This window comes from Carassius auratus, chromosome 7 (genome assembly GCF_003368295.1).
Source record: "Carassius auratus strain Wakin chromosome 7, ASM336829v1, whole genome shotgun sequence".
Lineage (NCBI taxonomy): Eukaryota > Metazoa > Chordata > Actinopteri > Cypriniformes > Cyprinidae > Carassius > Carassius auratus.
In genome coordinates this window covers 21,202,906-21,228,441 of record NC_039249.1, presented here as the reverse complement: position 1 = coordinate 21,228,441, position 25,536 = coordinate 21,202,906, and the positions used below count along the sequence as shown (strand labels likewise).

The 25,536-nt window shown below is 39.6% G+C and overlaps 1 protein-coding gene across 12 annotated transcripts in view; it reads right to left on the bottom strand.

Annotated features, from left to right (window-relative positions):
- Positions 1-25,536, bottom strand: part of znf536 (zinc finger protein 536) — a 180,038-nt gene that overhangs the window by 55,559 nt on the left and 98,943 nt on the right. For all 12 annotated transcript variants that reach the window (XM_026267895.1, XM_026267903.1, XM_026267906.1 and 9 more), the window contains one exon: positions 5,093-5,251. In XM_026267895.1, coding sequence (XP_026123680.1) covers positions 5,093-5,251 — 159 coding nt within the window. The remainder of the gene's footprint in view (positions 1-5,092; positions 5,252-25,536) is intronic.

The window sequence follows — 25,536 nt, the reverse complement described above, 5'->3', positions numbered from 1 at the left end:
TGAGAGTGCAAAACTCCCAAAAAAGTTTCCAATGCTCACTCTTATGGCTGATGGACTGTGTTAATAAAAAAGGAAGGGAAAAAAAAATACATATCAAATTGCCATCTGGTATAGTGTGACAGGCTTTATATAAATTACAGAGGCCTCTCACTGTGAGTAGTACATATCCATTATCATTTCGCAAGTTCACTTCTAACAGAACGCTTTCAGTCTCAACACTTGAAGAAGTCCAGCGCAAACTGATTTCATATGGATTTGTGTGATTTGTCATGACTCCATAGTAACAGTTCAGAATAAACACCCACAGCCTTTACAGAAGGGCAATTAAAATAGTTAATAGATATGACATACTTTAAGATGAATTTCCATATGGCTTTACAGAATGGTGAAAAGACAGCCTGCATTCCACAGGGGGATAGAAAGAGAGATTGACTGCGCTGGAAAAATAAATGTTTTTTTGTTTTTTTTTTCTTCCTTAAGCTATGCTTTATCTATGCCAAATGTAGAAACAAGAATGTCAAGGTGTTCGAGTTCTCAAGCCCTACACGTAGTACCCACAAGTTCTATTTACATTTGAAATTACCCTTTACTGTATGGCCCATTACTTCAATCCTTCCATTCATCTTACTTTTAGAGAACTAACCCACCGTGTAGTAAGCAAATAAGCATTACCAGAGAGAACAAAAACAAAACAAAACAAATACGAACGAAACAAAACTACAAACCGCGCACCAGGCAGCACAGTCCAATTTTCTACTGGGAGTCTGCTGAGTGACCTTTGTAATTTACAATGCTTACGGTTTGGAACAGTAGCAACTGACCACAGACCTGAGTTTAATGGCTCTTTCTCCCTCTTCAAAGTAAACCTTCAAAATGTTGCTCGATACAACCATAAACCTCCATCCAGCCGTGTGAGCCAGATCTCCTGCCAGGTCCGGTCCAAGTCTCGCTCAAGATGCGTAATGGCTCCCAATCACCAAGGTGAACTCACACGGCCGATGCCTGCCTGTCCTCTGTCTCTCTTCAAACAAAGGTGATTCGTCTGGTGTGTTGGTTCCTCTATAGCCTCAAGTTATGCGTAGCCATTGTCAGGAGCAAGGACCTTTTTATTTTTTATCTACAGCTGCTTACTGCTAAATACTGCCTTGTCCAGAAGGGGACAATCTGTGTCTCTAATTGCTGTCACTGAAGCCTAGATTCATTATGTGACTTTCCCATTAAAATGTGAGCATTAATTTGTATAATGAAATATCACCCACTGCAGTGTTCATTAGCTGTGGCCCCACACTATACACTGCACAATGTTAGCTACCTAGAAAACTGTGCTTAATTTCACTAATGGATATTTTCCCGCTCACTGTTGGAGAGGAAATTAATACTGTAACATTAGCTCTTTAACTTTTGGAGAAATTTAAATTCACTTCATTCCTTTCAAGCCGACGTTAGAGAGTCATTAATCTAACATTGTGTCGCACAATGCCCTGGCCTCCTCAGTAAGCAACGCCATTGTGATGGGATAACGGCATCGGGATTGAGGCCCGCTTTGTGTCATCCGCATGTCTGATTGCTTTAAATCAGGGCAGGATATTTGTTTAATGTCAACGGCATAGTTTCAGCCTGATTGGAAGGGCCCGTTGTTCCTGTAAATTATTCGAGCAGAGCCAGACCGAGAGCTGCGCCGTATCTCCGATTTCTGTCAGCCGGGAATCTTTATGACAAACCTATAACCGATCAGCAAAGAGTCACACATCTTGCAAGTACATCAGGGCCAGTGTAAATTGCTGCATCGACAGAAAGCGAAGCATCCGCGTGTAAATGCGCTCGGGCCACACCGCACACACGTGGGTCATCCCGGCAAGCGGAGTGAGTGAGTGAGTTAACGGAGGCTTGGGACGAGGGCCTCTGTTTCCTCTCGGCTGAAATACGGCCCTACTGGGGACCCTTACCCCCTGCTCCGAGCAGGCATAACTCAACCTCCCTCAGCTAGAAACATATTTCCCCACTCCATCCACTGCTCTCCTGCTAGGAGGATATAACCAGCCTGTCTAAAGCCTTAACCTCTCGGTTCAAATGTACGTTTGACACTCTCGTATGTGTTATATTATCTAGCTATATGCTGCATAAGATTTTAAATTAAAATATATTTTTCATAAAGAAAAAAAAAATGTAATCATATTCCCTACTTAAGTCATTTCAAGGAAAATCACTCTTTCCAATTGCCTCCCAGTCCATATTAGATAATAACAAATGCAGATGACAGCGTTCCGCAGACTTCATATGAGTACTGTATTGAAAAGTAATAGTATTTCATGTGCTTCTGGTACAACGGAAGATGAAAATACTGCAGGCTGAGAGAGTTACACATCAGCTCCATTGTTAAGCATGCCTTATAATCAACCTTAATGCTCCAGAATAGCACAGCTATGTGCTTCCTATTAAGTGGGACAAATACCATCTGGGTGGTCTCCGCTCTTCCTTGTATGCACATACCAAAAAATAACAACCATTGATTCCCTGAGCTGCGAGTGATTTCCATTTACAGTTAAGGAAAGAAGCGGGACTGGCCTTATTATTTGCTGAATATAGAAAGCTGTTTCCTTCTTTTCTCTGTCTTACCCTCTTTATCTCTTCTTTCTATTTTTATGTCTGTCCTTTTTATGACTGAAGCTTCACTGTGAACATGTGCAGGTATTTCTGATCTGACCCATAAAAAAATTACTTTCATTGGTCTAGCCCAATGTATTTAGATATAATTATCATTCTTAACAGAAGACTTAAATTTGCTTACAATTCAGTTTCATATATATGTATGATGTATAATTTAGTTTCATATATATATATATATATATATATATATATATATATATATATATATATATATATATATATATATATATATATATAATATTATACTCTATTAAATTACTGAATAATATTATACATAGTAGTGCTGTCAAACATCTTATTGTGATTAATCGCATCCAAAATAATTTTTTGTTTACATAATACAGTATGTATATATACATGCATGTATATATTTCGTAAAACTATGTTGTTTATATATTAAATATATTTATATGTAATATAAAGTATATTAATAACTGTAAATATACGTAAATATTTTCAAAATACACTACTGTTTAAAAGTTTGGAATCAGAAATATTTTTTTATGTTTTTAAAAGGAGTTTCTTATGCTCACCAATGCTACATTTATTTTATCAAAAATACAGGGGAAAAAAATAATAATGTAAAAATATTATTACAATGTAAAATAATTTTTTTCTATTTTAATATACATTACAATTTAATGTATTCATGTGATGCAAAGATGAATTTTCAGCATCATTTCTCCAGTCTTCAGTGTCACATGATCCTTCAGAAATCATTCTAATAAGCTGATTTATTATCAGTGCTGGAAACTGCTGTGCTGATTAATATATTTTTGGAGCCTGTGATACCTTTTTTCAGGATTCTTTGGTGAATAAAAAGTTAAAAAATTAAATATATAAATATATATATATATTTAAATATACATCTTTTCTAACAATATAGACTACAGTTTAGAAGTTTGGGGTCTGTAAATTTTTATTCTTTCTTTCTTTTTTTTTGAAAGAAAGAAAGTAAAACTTTTATTCAGCAAGGGAATATGTTAAACGAATATGAAGTGATAGCAAATATTCATATTGTTGGAAAATATTTATATTTTTAATAAATACTGTTCTTTTTAACTTTTACTCAGTTTCCAGTAATAGTCCAGTGGATAATCCAATGTCTCCAAAACGCTTCAAGAAACCTGCAAAGCTACCGTTTTGTCAAAGTTTTAGGCACTTGTGTAAAAATGCTGTAAAGTGAAGATGCCGTCAAAAATGCCATAAATAGATTTTATTAATTTACTTCTATTAACATAACTAAATTGAATTAACATTTTGTGTGATCACAATGAGCATTACAACAAGCTTTTGTCCTAGGTGCATTTGTGCATTGCTTTTTCAGGCAGCTTTGCAGGTTTCTTGAAGTGTCTTGGAGACGTTGCCACATTTCTTCTGGATTGAGTCTGTCTCAGTTTCATCTGTTTCTTCAAGTCATTCCAGACAGACTGATGATGAAGAGATCAGATCTCTGTGTGGAGCACTGGCTGTTTTCAAACATAAATCTTACTTGATTATTACAATTAATGGCAAAAATAATGTCTGGAAATGTAAACTGATATTTACAACTGACACACTACAGCAAAATATAGAAACAACTGACTTAAAACCATTTTATTTTGTTGAAAATACTAGTAGACTTTTGCACAGTACTGTATATATATGTATATATGACCCAGGACCACAAAACCAGTATACATTTGTAATATATATATAATGAATAAGCTTTCAATTGATGTATGGTTTTTTAATATTTGGCCTAAATACAACTATTTGAAAATCTGGAATCTTAGGGTGCAAAAGATAGATAGATAGATAGATAGATAGATAGATAGATAGATAGATAGATAGATAGATAGATAGATAGATAGATAGATAGATAGATAGATAGATAGATATTATTATTATTATTATTGTTACTTATTATTATTAGCATAATAAAATGCTGTCATTGTTTACACACTCACATACAAAAACAGAGACAGCAGTGTGCTGAATCTAAGGTGACCTCTGAGTGCTTATCCTGGTTATCCTGCATGTTAACTAGGCCAGCTGTGCCTGCTAGTGAGCCTCAGCCTTGCTCTTGGGTGGAACAGCAGGGTCTCCTGACAGCCACTGGACCAGCACTGCTCACATCATTACTCTGCTGGGCCGGGGCGTCCTGCCTCACATACCTGAAGTTCATTTATAGGCTCAGAGTTTTTAAATTCCACTAACGTGGACTGTGAAAATGTGCAACATTAACGCCAGGAAAAACTGTAATTAGGTTTATTTGACACATACATCAATATATATATATATATATATATATATATATATATATATATATATATATATATATATATATGTGTGTGTGTGTGTGTGTGTGTGTGTGTGTGTGTGTGTGTGTGTGTGGCAAATAAATGCACATGCCTAAAATGTGCTTCTTGGACTTCTCACTCACCTGTATGTATTCTTAGATGGACCTTCAGATGGTGGGATGTGCGGAAAGATTTGCCACAGTAGGGGCAGTCCTTCATGCTTGAACCCACACTCCGTTCCCGGTGCTGAGTGGTGGGGGGCTGGACAGCACTCACAGGTTTCGCCATCTCTTCCCCGACATCTAAGAAACAGAGAACCAGAGAGACACATAATTCACAGACTGTTCTGTTTCACTTCAAGCCGGCTGCACGCCAGAGAGGATTCTCCCGTCTTGTTTCTTCTGTTGTTCTCCATTCTTTCAGCTTTTGCCACCCAAATCTGCTAACGCCACACAAAGTCAAACACATCAATGAGTTCATAAGCACCACTTTCCCCCACCCCACCCCCCCGCAACCTGACAGAACGCTGACAGTTCAGAAGCTTTCTTTAGAGATATCACCCCGACCCCCACCCAAGTACACTCACGTCCCAACGTTTTATCCAGCCTCTCATCATCTGTAGTGGGAAGCATATGGCAGATTGTGTTGAAATGAACAATACAGGGAGGGGAAAAAATGAGAAAACAGCCATGTCAGCAACAGGGTCTTCGTTTCACCGCTGCACCCTGGTTTTGACAGGTGACGTCGGCAGGGAGCTTGATGGAAAACGGTGATAACGAAGGGCCGCTCTGATTGAGCAATTGTCACACCAATAACGTCTAAGAGTGTCAACAAGTCCACACTTGGAGATAATTAGTCACTATGCTTATATGTGAGATGTCAGCAGTGTTACACCATGGTGAGTTACAGGGGGATCTCATATTGTGTGAAGCGTTTGACACTACAGAGAAGTTCATGTGATACAAGACCAAGTCAGGATCTTTGAGAAGTTACAGTTGCCAACCACATGTTACTTTATTCTATTACCCTATTCGGTCCCACTAAGTATTAAGTGGCCTTAACTACTATGAACTTACATTTAAACAAATCATTTGGTGTAATGCACTTACTGTGTACAGACATTGTACTTATACATTGTGTGTGTTTGTGATTGTGTAATTATTTTACAGTCCTGTTCCCCATGTACATACTATGTACTTATTATAGAAATTACAATAAACTATGTAATAACTAGGTACTAACCCTGAACCTACCCCTAAACCTAACCCTACCCCATGTAGTTACCTTGTATTACCAGAACTTTCTTAGATAAAAACACTGTAAGTACACTATAAGTACATGGAAGTACACGTACTGTAAAATAAAGTGCAACCAATATTTGCTGTTAAAACCAAGATATAGGACCAGGTCAGGTATTTTAATCATATATATGTACAGATGGATGGATGGATGGATGGATAGATAGATTTTTTTTATCCTCATAATCATCATCATCATTATTATTAAAATACCTACAACGAATGCCTACAATATTTTCTGTTAAAACTGTGGCACATGCTTTAAAGCATTGCATGAGCTGTGGTGTTCAGCTGGGCAATTTAACTCTTCATAAATTCCTCTGTAAAAGTTAGGAGGAAAAATGCTTCTGTTAAAAATCAAAAACTGTGTTGTATAATAAAAGGGGGAAAGGAATGTTCCATATGCACATATTCTGACCCTAATAACACATTTACCCTATAACAGCCATTGGCTTTGTGCCTTAACTTCAGCTCAAGCCGGTCTGTGAGCGTGTGACCACCAGCCACAGAGCAAAAAAAAAAAAAGCGTTTGTAAATGCGTTCTTATTTCTGTGCCTACACATGATATGGTGTGTGTGTAGGGAGAGACGTCGTCTGAATGGCGCAACCCACTTTAGCAACCATTTGCCTCAATCAAAAGCTTTTGTACGAGCAATCTTTCTTTCTTTCCGCGCTTTTTTTTTTCTCCTCATTTATCTACCCTCTTTTAAGAATCAAATGAGATTTGAGAAGTTAAAAAAGAAAGAGTGAAGTCAGCATCTCCTTCTCTCTTGTGACTGATCACATTCCTGCAATTTGCTGCCTCCGTTTTGCCTACACGCGTTACATTGTGATGTGTGCCCCCATTTTCTGACCCAAACATATACTCACAACGAAACAAACACAAACACTGACCCACTTTAGCATGGTACCCAGACACTTACAAATATTAGTCCTACTGGCAAATTTTACAGGCTTTTAGTGAAAAGGGAGGACGTTATTGCCCCCCCCACCACCACACACACACACACACACACACCGTATATTGTATATGTAAGTGTGAATGTGGTATTTGAGTGCCAGTCATTACTCACACAATATTAAACGTTCCTTTAGATCCAGATTTTAACGTAAACCATCAGTCATGCAGCTCTCATTCTTACTTACATACTAGAACATCAGACCGACAGATACATGAGCATACAAAGCCTTTACAGGTAATACTGTTCTTTCATCTCTCTCTCAGTTTCTCTCTCTCTCCACACACACACACACAGACACGCAAACACACAGGCCAGCAGGGCCGTCTTTAATCAGCTGACTGCTCCCCAGCTTTTAATACGGCTGTTCCAATTACTGTAAAAGTCATCCTGCACCAAATAACCACAAATATTGACAGTTTATTGCACAACACATTTATGACATTTGAAGGTCACCCCATATATTACGCATCATCTCTCGGCCCAGGGTGTCTGGAACAGAGAGATTCTCGATAACCCGCCACCTATAACTATTTTCTGCATATTGATTTTCCATTTCTCAGCCCTTTTTTTATGCAAAAGAAAAATCTGTAAGAGACACGGCATTAAAACGATTGTCACGAGCGAGCCACGGCCTTCATATATTATCCTGTTAAGCCTGAAAACAATAACTCTTTAGTCCAGGGCCTAGACAATGCAGCAAAGCATTATGAAATGCTACAGTGTTCTTTTATAGATGTTTACAGTCTGACTAATTAGACATGGGGATAATGAAGTTACATCTGTAATTTATGATTAACTTGCTTATTGAAACTACGCTGCTATCAATCATCTCCATCTCCATAAATATTTCATCGACCACTGGATTCGCTTATGAGGTTTTTGCTGCCCTAACCAATAATAAAGAGCATCTTCAAGCGCGTGACACGACATATCAATATCCATATCTCATTGTCCATTGAGTTTGTTGCAATAAACCATGGCGGTTAATGACACATACGTGTAAAGTGAGGTGTTTAAGGCGATTTACTGGACCGCAGTTCTAGAACATGCCAGAACAATAGACTGGAAGCGGACAGGAGGCCACTGGGAAAAGCCATCTGGGAGGAGGTGTGTCGCTCACCCTGCTGTCTGCTCGGTCTCTTTGACATGCACACACAGTTATGAAAGCTGCTAAGTTGCTGTGTGTGTGTGTGTGTGTGTGTGTGTGTGTGTGTGTGTGTGTGTGTATAAAAGGAAGGTAAAGGAAAATTTGTTTGCATCAATGACATTAAATGCATGTGTGTGTGTGTGTGTGTGTGTGTGTGTACAATCTCTGCAGATGGACCACACCCTGTTCCCACTAATAAAAAAGAAACAACAACAAAGGCCCACTATGACAACCCCCCCCCCCCCCCCACAACACACACACACACACACCCTTAATGGATCTCTCACAATCACACTTCCACTTTAAATCAGTCTGTGGTTCTGATTACTCGCATATCACTTTCAGATGGAAAAAAAAAGAGAGAAAAGACGCAATCGTAAAAACACAAGATGTCTCCCCTATCCATTAGAATAATGTGTCACGTGCCACAGTCAGTCATTGACCTTCCTTCCTCTGTAGCACCCGAGGAAAATGTGAGAGAAACATTTGGATTTAGATAGTAAAAAGCAGAGAGAGAGAGAAAGAGAAGGTAAAATGTGATGACATCATTTGAAAGGCATTAGGCTTTTAAAAATGCGCCCGGGGGGAGCTGATTTCCTTACGCTGGAGCAACACAACACCATCCGGCTGATGCGCACACTGCACTCTCTCTTTTTTGATTTGGACCGGTGCCATCTTTGTGAACAGTCTGGTTCAGGCGAGTTAATCAATTTGAGGTTTAGTTACACTGCTGAGGCTAGCATTCCGCCGACTGCTAGAAAGTAATCGGAACTCGCAGAATTTATTAACCAAACACCAATTATCATTAAACACCACTGCATTATCCCCTCCTTTTACTACCTGACAAGGACTACTTAATGAAATTTTAGATTAAAGTTATTTAGCCTGCTGATTTATGGTGGCTAAAACTCCTAATACAGCCCCTTGGCACAGATGCTCGCACAAGCACTTATTTATTTATTTATTTTTTTAAGAGTACACCAGGGACCCTGAACCCTCTGTGGTACCACCGCAAGTCCTGCCCATGAATACAGACGGGAAAAGAAAAAAAAACAAAACCACTGCCCATACGTTTGTAAGATTCACTGGACCTGAGAGCAAGCCCTATCGCTGACCTGCGTGACAATGAGGTAATAAATTCATGGAGGCAAACTAGAATTTAAATAAATAAATAAATAAGCACTAAATTCAAAAAGTGTTTACCCCCTTTCTGTTTGTGAGATGAAACAGCCGCAAAATGTGCTACATATAAGGCATGTGGGTAAACAGGGGCACCAGATGTTCTTTGATGTTAATAATGGCATTTATTATTAATATTAATTAGACTGCATTCAGCAATACATTTGGGCCATTTCCAAGTCAATTAAGCAAAATGGCATTCGGGAGATGTTGAAACGACATTTTAAGGCAGGTGTTCGGCGGTCCCCTAATAAAACATTTTTGCTGTGACTGAAAAACAACCCATTTTCAACAGATTCAGTTTTTTTTTCCTTGGGCTGCAGGAAAGCAGCATTTTCTCGCTCTGAGCACTGTCGTTTTTTTTTTTTTTTTAAATCAGTTCATTCTGGAAATGTTTTCGTGTACCCCATAAATGAAGCTAAACAGCTTGAAAATGTTGTAATTCTCTTTATCTCTGTGCATTTTTATCTATACAAATGTAAACATATATTTACAATAACTATATATGTATGGAAATATTACATTTACAACCTACTAAATGTAGTTCTGCTTGGTAGCAAATGCCAAAACAGATAACAAGTTATCCATCTAACCATCCATCCACACAGTGAAGAGCCAAACTCCACAGTAAATATCAGTCTAAAAAACACACACACAAAAAACTAATTACTGCCCACATGGCAGTGAAAGATCAGATGTGAAGGCGAGTGTGGGGGGAAGCTATGTTGTTGTCTATATAATCCTTACTATATCCTATGTGTAAGTATAATCACACACACTCAGGCACACAACATGCAGTTTTAAAGCTCCATTCTCTGTAATCTGGACCATGAAAAAAGGGGCCGCTAGCACATTACCTCCAGCTAGCACTGATTTGGCAAGAGGGCCCAGTGTTTTTTTTAAAGCTTGTGGAGGCTCAGCCATACAATGGCACATTAACAATCTGTGCGTTCATTTATCAGCCCATGCGTTTTTGGACTCTGTGTTTATGGCGCAGTGCACTTTTCATCGCTGAAAATTAATGAACATGCCTCTCCTCGCAACAAACATGCACCTGTGCCGCCGTGATGCTAATCACAAACATTTATATTTATTAGCGGCAGCCTGAGTGAAAGTAGGATTACAAGAGGAGGAGGAAAGATTGTCCTTTTTCTGCTTTGTGAACAGAACGCTGCATTTCTCTCTCTCTTTCTCGTTTTTAGAGCACATTTGTTATGCCTGCTGGCGGAAGGGTCAGGTGAAATTAAGCTTTAAGTATTCTCCCTCCGACTGTAAGAAGTTAGAAATCTTTCTCGTGCTCGACTAAATCCCCTCCACCAATAACATCAATAGTTCAATAGTTTAATGGGCGACATAAAGCACAAGAAATTCGACATGAATCTAGGATCTCGGCCAAGTCACGCGCGGTTCCGTCACAACTGAAATCCGATGAGTGCGTCTCGGGTTCTTGAAGACGTGCCCTTCACAAACAGCGAGCCTCATGCAGCAACACAACAACACGGTAGAGTCTCGGGAGGTCAGGGAGGTGAAAGTGGCAGAATTGTGCAAATGAGCCACATTGACAGCACTCTTGACTGGAGAAACCCTCTCCCTCCCTCCCTTTCTATCTCTCTCTCTCTTTTCCCTCCCACCATCAGTGACAGAAGGTGCGCCTCTCCCTCTTTAAAGGCTATGCCTCTGTCGAGCTGAGGGAACAGGAATGGTGCCATAAGTTTCCGCCTGGCACGCGCCCATCTTTGTTTGCTCCTCTCGAGTTGCTTTCAGGCTTCAAAGAGCAGCAAATTAAAAAAAAAAAAAAATATGAGGAAAAAAGAACGAAAGAAAAGACAATTAAGATAAATAAATTAATAAATATGCAATGAAAAGAAAGCGAAACCCGGGCTGCTGAGGAGGCAGTGAGGTCTCACTAACTTTATTATTCTGCAAGGTGATCACAGCATGCAGAGGATCGGAGAGGAACCGCCGTGACCACTGCTGGCCTGACGCATGAGAGGAGACGTTCTGCCATGATCAGAAGCCACAGTGAGCTTGCAAGTGCCCTGAGGGTGGCCATCTTATTACAAGCCCCACTTCAGGAAGGCTGGCTGCTCTTAATCGTGGTAAATATTCATTGGACGCCCACTTTTTTTTCTGTAAAATGGGCAAGTTTATCATTAGTGAAGCCTGGTTGCATGTTGTCTGTTCAGGGCTACTGCATTCTCTATGGTGGTTAAACCGTGAGAATTCAGACAGTATGATGCAAAAATTGTACAATGTTGTCTTAAAATGATAGTTCATTCAAAAATGTAAACGCTGTTGTCTTTTGCTCACCTTCACATGAAAAGATGATATTTTGAAGTTTAAAAAAATCTCAAGTGTTTTGGACCCCGCTGACTTTCATTGTATGGGTAAGACTGAGACATTTTTAATTTTAAATATCTTCTGTGTTCCACACAAGAAAAAAATTGGGGGGTCTAGTAGTTACTATTTCAAATGCCTTTTTAACTTACTTTTAACAGAAAAGAAAGAAAGAAAGAAAGAAAGAAAGAAAGAAAGAAAGAAAGAAAGAAAGAAAGAAAGTGTTGTGGAGCTAAACAACATTTCATGCATTACTTAAGCATGGCACTGTACCTTTAAAACTCTTTCAGGGTGGAAAAAAACCCTCCTCGCCTGACATTGATTTCCTATTCATTTTTCCACCCGACCAAATCAACAACAAGTACACCAGGCAATCATAAAGCTGACTTACACATCCCTTTACAGCACCTTCTAAATCCATTAGCATCCCTCTAAAGCCATGCGCTTTGAAAAGCCATTCCTCCATCGCTTTCATTAATGAGAATTAAAACAATACTGATGTACTTGAAGATATTAAGGAAATTACCATATGGATGGTCTGGTCAATAAGAACATCACCGAACTAGACATCCACAAAGACTGACACTATAATGTGAAGATGATGAATTACACGCAGGACAACATTAACAGTACTTCCTATCCTCACGTATCACTTTAACCAAAAACCTGCGTCTTGACAGGAACTGTAAAACGTGGCTTTTTCGCCTCCGCCACATGGACTATAAATTGTGCGGTCAAGGACATCCCCGGTTTTACTCTTATATGCACTTGTCCAGCGTCTTGGAAAATGAAATAAAAAGATTTATCATGCCGTCCTAAACACAGGAGAGTCTCATGACTGAGCAACTCCATCAGAATACATTTCAAGATGCTGAGAGCTGGGCAGAGAAGCTTTAAAACTGTCCCTCCCACGCAAGGTTACATCATCCATCAATAATAGCACTGGACATCTTTTATTTAACCCACATTAATCTGAGCGAGATGTCTGAATGAACTCTGATAATTTTAGAACAACAACAAAAAAAAAATATCTACAAACATCAAGGCAGGATGAGAAATATTGAAACACAGACCGTGGAGCAAGACTGATATTAACAGGGTCATTTCTGTGCTACTCTTTTTTTTTACTAATTTTTCAAAATAAATAGATAAATTGCATCACTTGAATACACATCTTCTAACAAGCACATTTTTATAATTTCTGGAAAAAAAAAAAAGTTATAAAGAAGCATAATTTTTCCTATTAAGCATAATCATCTATATCTATTATTATAAGAAAAGAAAATGCATCATCACTGCTAAAATTTCAATTCAAAAACTTTGTCTGCCAAATCAAGACATGTAAAGGGGAAAGAAAGAAATCATGAAAGAAAGAAAGAAAAACCTTAATGATATTTATTAAATAATAATATATATATTTTTATTATTATTATTATTATTATTATTATTATTATTATTATTATTATTATTATTATTATTATTATTATTATTATTAAAAATAATACTTTGAAAAAGAGATATGATATTTGAAAACACAAAACAAAACAAACAAACAAAAAACACTTAACATGCCATATGTTAACACAGCCAGAAAGCATTAACACAGTTCTGACATCTTCACATGCCTCGTTTTTATTTACGCCTTATTTCTTTCTCTCTTCTTCGTCATCCTTTCACTGTTGACTCTTTCTACAACTCCAGTCCTTCCAGTTGACAGTGCGTCACCCCTCGCACATGCCAGTGAGAAAGCCTGCTCCTATCTCCTCCACAGACCAAATGTTCATTTGTTATGAAGGTCACTGACAGAGAGCAAGAATCACCATTGAGGAGCTAACAATTTGCCATTTCAGAACACTGCTGCACTGATGACTCAACTATTAATAGACTTCCCCCTCTTATATGACTAAAGATATTCTGCCAATTGCACAGGCCACCGAAAAGATGGAGCCTTATGTCTTTATTTCTGTCTGTTTTATCTGAGGAAAGATATCTGACATTTGGAGCAAATTAATGTGAACCTAAGCCCGACGAAAAGTGCTGCATGACAGGATATTGAAAATTAAATCACAATGTTACTGAGAGAAGGGCTTCAGATGCCTTGCTGCCCTATTCTTGAGTTTTTTTTTCTTCCCTTCTCCTTTTTTCTCATCCACACTCGCATCTTTAAAAGACTGTGTTTGTACAATACCACCAACACGCTGTCACTTAAGCACGACCCTAGATTCCATTACAAGGATTCGATGTTTACAACTAAACAATAACTGTTTATTTCAAAACTCATTTACTGGCAGGCTCACTGTTGCCAGGGCATTCAGACATACGTGTCTGTATTTGTCTGAGCACACAATCATTTAGGCTTATGCTATTTTAGTCCAGCTACCAGCATTGGCTTTTTTTTTTTTTTCTTTTTTTTTTTTTTTTAGATCCGTGTTTCTGGAATGAAGCATAGACTTTGGAAGCCTTTATCTACAGAGGCTCAAAATCTCAAGACTAATTACAAATTAATCTGAATCTGTACATCTGAAATAAGAGGGCAATAACTCAGCGTAATAAGATCTATCTTTTATATATTTATAAATAGCTTCACATAGCTTGGTCCGAACAGCGAGAAGCATGACATAATTGCTTGTCGTCTACACCCATATGGGGACATTGGGGCTAGAGATTGTGAATATTAATAATTGATCATTAGCTTGATATGTGTGAGTGAGCTCAAGTTTGGCTTTCAGAGTTGACTAGCTCCATTAGGACTCGCTCCTGGGGCCACAACGACTGTGCTAGAAGGTCACCGGAGTCACTACCGCATCTCTGGTCTGCTACCGCTATTAGCACGAAAGCGTTTTAAGCGCTGACTACAAGGTTAACCTTTCCATAAATCATTGTACATCAGGTTGACATAAAAAAAACGCAAGGATATTTCCTAGCACAGTGACAAAAATCCTCCAAAAAAGACCCCCGCCCCCACCTTCAGCCGGGGTCTGGCGTGCTCCCCCAGCAGGGGAACCTCTGGGCACCTTGACTTTTGTTAACTGCTTGTGGCACGAGCTGAGGAAATGGGTCATTAAATGAAACGAGCCAGGGCCAACCTCCCAGACTCCCAGAACTGTTTCCAATCAGATTGCTTCCTTTAACAGGAGCCAGAATCTCACACAGCATTAGCGTCATTAGAGCCACCCCATCTCCTTCCCCCATCTCTCCTGGACTACCTCTGCTCCAAAGGCACTAACATGGATCTCCTCGCTTTGGTAAAGGGCAGGCACCTTGTTGTTGGAGCAAATGCTTCAAATGCTATCCACAGCTCACAGGCACGGCGGGATGTCAGACACTCGATTGACATCCCCTCATCTCTCCCTCTCCCTCTCTCTCTCTCTCTCTCACTCCCACCCATTCACAAGCAGGTCTTCGCACACAAATCTTAAGACACATTGAAAGCTTGCGTGCCAAGGCTTTTCTGATGAGGCCCTATATTTACACACCTCGAAATAGAATTAACCGGGGCTGCCAATCAACGTTTAAAATATGTAACCGAGAAGCACATTATTTACGGCGCTCAAACTCGCCGCGGACTTGTTGCCTCCCCGTCTGTGTATTGCGCTTCTCCCCTTCATTCCGGGAAACAAGATAAATGAGCGACGTACATCTCCCGCACCTGTCCCGGCATCCTGCTTCTCTCCAGGGTGATAAGGGATTTCATTAATGGCAGAGCATTTGGTCTGAAGGAAACATAATTGCCCCGGCCGCTGCCGTCGCTGCCTCTGATGACGCCCTTATTTCCCATCATCCTTTGCTCTTGACTGTTAAGTGATCATCATATCAACACAGAAGTGGGTGCAAGGTTGAGATATCGACACTCTGTGGTCATGTTGAAAAGCAAACACGGGTGTGGTGCACAGAGAGAGAGAGTGCTGAAAGGGGAGGGGGAGAAATGGACGGATGAAGTGTGGTAACAGAATGACAGTGGATGTGAGCGATAAGATCAATCGGGAAAGATCACAGCATTCGGTAATGATTTAAGCGCCCGGACCGCTCCCTCTAATAGTCCTTGATGGATAACTGTATGAGAGATACATAATTTTTTGACTTGCCATTTACACAGCATTGCACCTGAAAGCCGGGTGGAATAATAGACAGTTTAAAATGTCAGGGAACTAACTAAGAAAGAGAGACGGATCGGCCGGCGGAATCTTAATTAGGAAACCCAGCTAATGGCCCTGGCAGCTCGAGAGGGGGGGTGCATGGGTGGAGGGAGGAGGGGGGCAGAGGAAGTGCCGCTCTGAAACAGACAACACTTCCCGGCAATGCTTTGGTTCAATTAGCCGAGGCCTCTCCTTCTCGTTTGTAGTCCTCCTTTTCCGCCATTTCTCGTCTCGATAGGCTGACCAGTCACATTGCAAATATATATCTAGTAGCGAAGCCCATCAAGAATATGCTCTGTCTGGAAAGGCATGTATAGGATTTACCTATCTGTCCCAGAGCAGACCTGCGTGTTGAGCTGAAGCCAGCAGCACATGATTGTGTTAATTAATCTGCCATTGTAAGCAGGGGGAACAGCTGCAGAGGCTCTCGTGGCTGCGTTGTCAAAGCAAAACAATGCCGTGTTAAGCTTCCCCCACTGAATCTTCCCATTACAAAAGCGGCTCCAACACAGGGGCTAAATTCATAAAACCCACAGATCAATTTTTACCAGCACTAATGTCTGACCTTTAAAGGGAAAAGGGTTTTAACATGCTTAATTTCGGCTTGAAATATGGTCAGATATGTGATACCTAGGATTTGGGCCAATTCCCTGGGCTTTGAAAACAAACAGATTGAGAGAAAAGGGTGAGTCGAGAAATAGGGGTTGAGAAAAAGAGAGAGAGAGAGAGAGGGAGGAAGGTGGGAGCTAAAGGGGTCTGATCTCTTAAACAGGGACAAACAGAAGAGCACCAGGATTCACCAGCTGAGCGCTGGTATTTTAAAACAATACGTCTAACGCGATTAGGGGGCAGCCATCGATCTCTGTTATGTGGATTTAATTTACAAGTGAGGGGGAATGGGTGGGTGGAGGGTGAGGAAGGGCTGTGTTTGCACACAAATTCCGTGACAGAACCGGATGTATCCCTAAAAGGCAAGCGTGCAGTGTGGGTGGAGATCAGGAGGCCATTGAAAAGCACAGACAGGTCAAACACTGTAACAATGATGCCCATATAACATTGACCCTTCGTGATAATAACAATATTCATGGACGGGTTGCAGAATATTTTTGGGGATAGATCACCCAAAAACGAAAATGCTGTGATTATTTACTTACCCTTACGTCTTGAAAACCTGCATGACATTTTCAGCATTGCAGCACAAAATAATATATTTTGGATTTTTATTTATTCATTTTTTTTTTTTGTCCATAGAATGAAAACAAGAGGCATCAGCCAAATGTTTTTGCATGTTCATTCTAAAAAAAACAAAACAAAAACTTGTACATAATGGCTTATTTTTATTGTTTGCATGGTTACATTGACGTTAAAGTTTCCTCATGAAGCCATAAATGCCAATAAATAATGTCATACAGGTTTTTGGGTGAACTCTCTTTTAACCTTGTAATTGTTTAATAAAATAAATAAATAAATAACAATCTTTATTTGTACAGAAGTATAAACCATTATATACTGTAATTACAATTTGTATTTATTTTGTTGCAGCTATATTATAGAAGAACCATTTTGATTTCAGAAAAAAAAAACATTACGTTTTATAGTGAAAGCACATTTTAATAATCTGAAAATAATAATAATAATAATAATAATAATAATAATAATAATAATAATAATAATAATAATAATTCTACTATTAAAAAAACCTTATGCACAAAAAGGCAACATGGATTTTAAAGTTTGCTCATGAAACAATGGAGCCAAAAAAACTGCCACACAGGTTTTTGGGCAAACTATCCCTATAACTATGAATATATGAATGAATGAATGAATGAATGAATAAATAAATTAATTAATAATTAACAAGAAGTACTGTTGCATCCTGCCCCATGGCTAAATGTTTAAGTTTAGTTGACATGGCATGATTTATAAAAAAATTAAAGTTGAAAAAATTAGTTGACACTTTTGGAGTATGTTATATATCAACTTAAACCGGAGAGTATCTTCTGATTTAAATAAATACCAGTTCAGTCATTTATATTTTTAAGCTATTAATCTAAACCAGCAGTTCTCATTTCCAGTCCTCGTGCCCCCAGCTCTGCATATTTTGTATGTTTCTCTATGCTAACACTCATGATTCAGATAATCAGCCTGTTAGAAGTGAGCTTCGTGCATGAACTGTGTTCCCATTGACATGGTCTCTACACAGTGTCCATTGCTCCTACTCAGCAGGAGAAATCTGTTGAAGTTTACCTCACTTCGGAACATTCATTCATTGATTTAAACTGCACAACGTCTTCACACACGGACAAGTGTGACATATACCTCTGTAAATAAATACATTTAAATTCACGTTTCGCACACTTCAATGCACTTTGAAAGGAACATATATGTTCACTTCAAACTGGAATCACAGCAGAATATCCTTCACAGGGCACTTACGTTTGAATAGAACGTTCAAAATTTGGAGAGCAGGAGGGCGAAGGACTGGAAATAAGAACCGCTGATCTAAACAACTCAAATTACAACCAACAAGTGAAATGTTGAATTTGGTCAGTGGTCATGTACGATTTTACAGCTGACCATGTTACAACCATACAAAATTTCCACTACTCCTGTAACGGAAACATGACTAAGTGCTGGATTCACAGCACTGCAAAAAGAGCTGTGCATGCGACACCAGTACCTTTTTCACTCATCATTAGGAGATCATTTCAGGAAAGGTTGTGTTGGGCCAGATAAACAGAATGAGATACATGAAAAAAGTACACTGAGAGCGAGAGACATTACATATGTGCCTATGGCGGGAGGAATGAGGACTCTGTGGGCTATTTCTGTCAGGGACACCGAAGGGGTTAGACAAACAAAGTGTTTGAGGGGAAGATTGTGGCGAGATTCTCTGGATGCTCTGTAGGGGGGAAAGATGGCACTCTGCTGCTTTCTGGTTTCCAAAGAGATGGGGCTACGACGCAAAAAAAAACTCATGGTGCTCCCTGGACCTCAACCCACTCTGCAGTGGGAGACCGTCTGTTTCTGCAAAGCTCCTCCAAAAAGCCCACCAAGTGTGTCCTGCTTTTAAAGGGATAATACTTCATAGAGAAATTCAGAAGGCGATGCTATTCGCTCTCAAGGTTTAGTGTGGCGAGAGGGTGAACCTGTTGGAGGTGAACCTGTAGACGTGGCTGTAACATTAGATCTCTTGTGCAACTATCAGTATAACGGAATTCATTACAATTTAATTTCATATTTCCATATTGCTTTGTTTGAAATTGCAATTAAATGAAATATTAAAAAAGAGCTATTCAAACGGAGCCAACAAATATTCAAATTTAGATAACGACTGTTTGATGTTGCTACAGTGAATTCTGAACTAAACACTGAAATTTGTCTCGCCGCGTAAGTGAGAAACAATACTAGTGAACAGTGGCTGATAAATGAAAGCAGAATGTGAGGCAGCTCTTGTGAGTGTGTAAGCTTGGCAGAGACACACTAAAGGGAAATTTTTCTGAAGGCTTGCAGATGGAGAACGGTGACATGGTGTGAACATGCGTCTCCAAAGTGTCGCTCGCTCACGCATCTCACCTGTCCGCCACGCTGCATCACAGAGAGCCATCAGATGTTCAACTTACCGCTACAGTAAGCATGAGATAAGAAAAGCCTGTCTGTTAGCGCTAACGGCATGCCGTACTTTTCAACACTGTTAGCTACGTTTAGGCAACGTTGGGCAACCTTTCTGTGATTCATTATCGTATCTCGTGTGAAGAGGATGGAGATTTGACGTCGGGACAGTGCGCTCTCATGCGCCGTGTGCAGAAGAACAAGTTTTTTGTTACAATGCTAGCTGTCAGAAATATTTGGAATGAGGATGCGTCGACTTAAGATTCCTGCCTACATCCATTTAGTTGTTGATGGTGCTGGTGTCTTACTGTGCTGAGCCTTGCAGGGTGTAAAAATAAACTTTATGGAAATAGACATGCATTGACATAGTGCCATGTTCAGACTGCGAGCAGCTTGTGTCTCATGAACATAATCCAGAAATGTCCTCCAAACTTTTTCTCTTTCTAAAGTTCAAGTTGCTCCTCTTCATCCCCTCTTCTTCTTGTTCTGCACCACAATAGACTAAACGGGTCTTCTCGAGCCTCGCTAGATACCCATGAAATGTGAGGATCAGAGAGGCAGAGATGAAGACGAAACGAGAGAAAACCAGCTTTGACATTCTTTCCTGAATCCCCATCTCGGAGTCTTACAGGAAATACCTGTTTCTGGCAGAGGAAGTGCTTCAGTGGCAAGATTACACCTCACCTGCACCCGGAGCCAGGAGAGGTGGCATTTGGGCGATCCGTCCCCAGTGAGGGGCTCGCAGGGGCTCAGCCACGGTTTAGCCATGCTGAGGGAGCGCGCACGTAAAACCAGCGCTAAACCTGCGTCCTGAGGGAAACGATGACACAACTTTGCACGCACGAGGCCTGCGTGGTGTCGAATCAATCTCTATGCCTGCGGTACTAAATCACGAGCTGATATTGTTTTTTCTTATTTTGTTATCTGTAATATGTCAAATCTGTCACAATGCCCAGAGTCTGTTCACAACATCACATCTTTTCCATAACGTCTCGAGTGAGAATCCCCAGGGAAAAGTTTGCTGAATCGTAAAAAGGATATTATGCGCTTTGGAGAGAATGAAGGGACATGTGATGGAAGCCAAACGCAGACTGATACGAGCACCTTTAGCAATATAACAACACACAGGGAACTTGTTTAAAGAGATAGTTCACCTAAAAATGTTGTTGTCGTTTACTCGCCCTCATATCGTTCCAAACCTGTTTGACTTTCTTTGTTCTGTGGAACACAAAAGAAAAAAGTCTTTTTTCCATACAGTGAGAGTCAAATCCAAAAGAACACTGAACCCCACTGACTTTCGATGAATGTGGAAGGAGAAAAAAACTTTTGAAGGTGTCCTTGTTACACAGTGTTATTATATGTTTAAGTACTGAGAAATATTAATTAACTACATGTCCTTACTATATGGTTAGGGTTAGGATTAGGATTAGGGTCATTTGCATGTAATTATGCATAAAGTGCTATCATTATAGTAAATACATGTAAAATGTGTAACAAGGACACCTTCAAATAAAGTGTTACCCAATATTTATTTTTGGATGAATTCTGAACAGATACCAAAAATGGAATGGAATGGAGAAAAAAAAGAAAGAAAAGAAAATCTTAAATAGGATGAAAAGTAAAATTCTGGAAAAGTAACAAATACGAAAGCAAGTCTAAATGATTGTGAAGGTGTGAGGTTAATGAAGCCCATGTGTTCCCTCATGTTTGGTAGAGAGTAGGAAAATCACAGATGTAAGGTTTTGCACTGTTCTTTAGTTCCTCTACCGTGAATTAAGAGTGTTTGCTAGTTTGTAAACAAACTGTGCTAACAGCTCTTTTCACATGAAAGTTAAACTCAAATAACATATGTTCTTAACAAAAACAATAGGTGTTAACCATCTAAATTGCAACTGGGGTAGATCTTACACAAACAAACACCGAGCTTTGTTTCCAAGACAACTAAAACAATGCGAATCCTGTGGCATGCTCGATGCTGCCACTTCTAGCTTGCTGTGCGTGAAGCGCCGTTACCGAGACTGTGGGAGTCTGCGAGCAAACGGCGTCCTTTGTGGCAAGCTGCATTCGGTCAAACCAATAAAAAAAGCATGTACTGAGGGGGAATCAGACTAGTTCCCTACGTAGTACGAACAACTGAACTTTCGCTTTGCCTATAATTTTCTACTCCCTTTTTAATCTCTCCAGTTCTCTCTCTCTCTTGTTCTTGTTGTATTGCAGAGCAGCAAAATGAATTCAACTCCAAACCTAATTAATCCACAAAGGTTTCATGTCTTAATCCCCAAAGTCAAGGGGGTTATTGTCCTCACAAATGAGGTCAATGTTTCTCCCCGTGGAAATACAGGAACAGCAGTGAGACTGATAGAGACGAAAGGAAAGAGAATAAGAGTGAGAAAGCCAGAGCGCTCCCTTGGTGAAACTTACAGTAGGAGTTCTGAAGAGGGTGACAAGGGCTACGCAAATAGGGTTAGAGGTGCTGGATTGTGTTTTTAATCATCTCAGTATGGCCCAGAAACTGCTTAAGATGAAGGATAGTGACCAAAAAAAAAAAAAAAAAAAGATAATTCAATCATTTCATCACCTTTATATCCAAATGTCAATTTTAAACAGATAACACTATGCGTGCTGTGATTACAAAGTTAGCATTAGCAGCATAGAACAATTAGAAAATTGAACTTTACTCTCTAATGCAAATGCTTGGAGGTGAATATGCAAAACAACAAAATGGAGAGTTCATGACCTCCTCTATCAAGGAAAACATGAAGACCAGTGAAAAAATCAAAAGGAACCATCTGCCATCGAATGTATGATACAGTAAAGAAAGAGGCTAACAATAAAAAGATAACAAATGAAACATAACGTAAAGGCACAGTTTCAAATTGGTGGAAAAAATGAAAAAGGACCACCACAGGCAGAACAAAGAGCTGCTTCTTCTACCCACACTGGTTGCAGTGAAGAGGGGGCTCTGTATGAACCCAACATACAACACAGGCTCATTAGCAGGAGCTCCGCTGTTTATGATTACCCATAATTACCAGCACTCGAACGAGACCTAAGAAAAAAAAGTAGAGGAAGGAAGAGAGAAAAAAAATAAAGCGAAAGAGAGAAAAACAATGTGACTGTAGCCTTGTTACAGGCATTTTCATTTCAAAGTTCTTTTAAGCTGAAGAAATGAAAGCGGTTTACATTGTCATCCCTACCGCTGTGCTTGACACTTTAGTTTAAACTGACAGTGGGAATTAAAATCTGTAAATGGCTTTTATTTTTGATGCACAATGTATGAATCAGCTGTCAAACTCAGTGTTTGTTGATTTTTATCGGGAGGGTTATTACATTTTGAGAATGTGACAATTAAAAAGCCCTCGATCATTCCATAACTTTGCCTCAGGGTGCTAATCTACAGAGTAGGAGTAGAGAGAGAAGGAGGCACAAACGCTGTGGCGTAAAACTGATTCCCAATCAATCGCAAAAAAACAAACAGGCCTTATAAAACACACACTGTTTATGTAGATTTGAAAAAAAAAAAAAAATGAAAAAGATGGATTTTGACAGCAGATACACTGACGTGCAGCTGCCACGGGAGGAGCGTGATGGTTGTACGCGGTTATGATGGGAGCCGGTCTCAGGTTAGCCTCAGGCCACTGGAGCGCCGCAGGATTGGACATAACTGGATAATGACACGGGACACAACAGATCAAGACGCGTGTGCACTAAATTGAGTGCGTTTTCACAGACAGGTCACATCGCCGCTACCTGCTGCCGCCACAGCTGGGAAAGAGAGAAAAAAAAGTCTGATATCTGTTTCTCCTCACCGATTGCAGAGGATATACAGAGGAGAAAAAAGATTTAAAGGGGAAAAAGGCACAATTGTTTATTGATTTTATAATAGGCTTAATGCCAGAGAAATAAAGTGGAGGTCAGTAAGAGAGCTCAAATGTGAGGAAATGGCATGAAAAACACCAGCCACACTTCTGCACTGACAAAACATTCTTTCTTTCTCTTTACCACTCTTTTTCTTCTTTCCTCTCTTTCTTCCTTGTTCTTTCATTCTCATTTCCTTCCTCCTTGTTCTTATATTTTTACTTCCTTTTTCTTTTTTCTCATTCTTTTTCCTTATTCATATTCTTAAGTTTTTCTTTCATTCTTATTTATCATCTTCCTTCCTTCGTTCCTCTTTTATTCTTTTCCATGTTCATTTTTACATTTTTTTTTCTTACTTATTTTTCTTTCCTAACTTTTTATCTCCTGACTATTTCTTTCCTTGTTCTTTTACTTTTTTCCCTTTCCTATCTTTTTTCACCCCTCCCCCATTTTTCTTTTTCTTTCTTCCTTTCTTCCTTCCTTCTCTTGTTTTTTTTTTGTTCCTTTATTTATTTCCTTGATGATTGTTTTATTTTTCTCCTACCTTACTTACTTTATTCCTTCCTCCTTTTTCCTTCCTTTTAATTTCTCAAATTTCATCGGTTTTCTGTTATTTTCTTCCTTTCGTTTTCTTTCTTTATGGCTTTTCCATTCATCCTTCCATTCTACCTACCTTCCTTTCTTTCTCATTCCTTTTCTTTATTTCCTTCTGTCCTTTCCTACATTCCTTCTTGTTTCTTTTCCTCCGTTCACAGATATGTTCATCACTCTAGTACTCTTTTAATAGCTTTAGGAATGATCCCTATAGACATTTAAGGCACTTTAAGAACACTATCATATATCTAAGCTGTTTGCGCTGAGAGACATAAAAGGAAACCTGATCGTATTTTCCAGTGTGCGAGCTATAATTTTACAGTTTGTGGCTGTATGTAGCAGAGTGTCAAAACATTACATGTGAATTTGAGTCGTTCTGTGTAGCAAAAGTCAAGGCAACAAAGGGTAAATAAAGATAATATCTAAATTATATATAATTCCAAAAGTCAACTACACCTCAATCACAAGTGATTGCAGAAAATGGGAAGGATTCTAAAGACAGGGTCATTTCTTGAACTCAAGTGCCCTGTAATGTTAGGGCACAACAAAGCCCTGATCAGATTCTCCTATGATGGAAGAGCGGCATGATGCTGTGTGTGTGTGTGTGTGTGTGTGTCTGAGCGTAGAACAGTGTGTATGCGTATGGCCTGATATATGGATGATAACACTAATTAGCTCATTTTGTTTGGGGCACAACACTCATTAAAAACCCAGTGGGACCATTAACGTTACCGTCCCTCCAAAATGCTGCAACCGCCATATTAATCTCCCCAGCTCTCACTCCTAATGGCGACCGCTTCAGGTTGGGTTGTGGAATAAAATAAATAAGCGAAATAAAGAAATATTTGCGAGTGCACATTTCTTGCATTTCTCTTTCCTTTTGCAAGAGACACCCCTCCTTTCACTGTCAATTAATATCCATTAATAGTGAAATTCACAAACACATTCTCTCCCAGCACCAATTACTCTATGTACCTTCTGCTCAGGGCTAAACTCTCAAACGGTGTACGCATAAGGATGCGGGATTCACCAGTGCCGCTTTTGACAGTGTTTTCAGCCTTACGCGGTTATGTACCCATAATTCCAGTGCTACGCCGCAGCTTGCACGGCCATAAGGCACCACTTACGGCGAGACAGCGGAGTCTGATATCTCAGGCCTGTTAGGATTAGGAGAGTAGACGTAGAATCCTGCTAATAGACCAAACGCGGAAGCCGAACTCTCGAGGGTCGGTCACGCGGAATCTTTAATGTGTCTGCTTTTCGCACCATTTTTCAAACACCACAACCTGTTCAGGGATTTTCGTTCAGCTGCGCTTTGCGCAAGACCCGCGATGCGAGCTATCAAAAATCAAGTCACAGTGCATGGCAAGCATCCATTCTTAAATGCCTTCCAGAAATGTGCTCTCCCCTTTCGGCCAGCGAAGAGGAAGCGGCAGTTCACGCTAACTGGGAACCCGCTCCTCG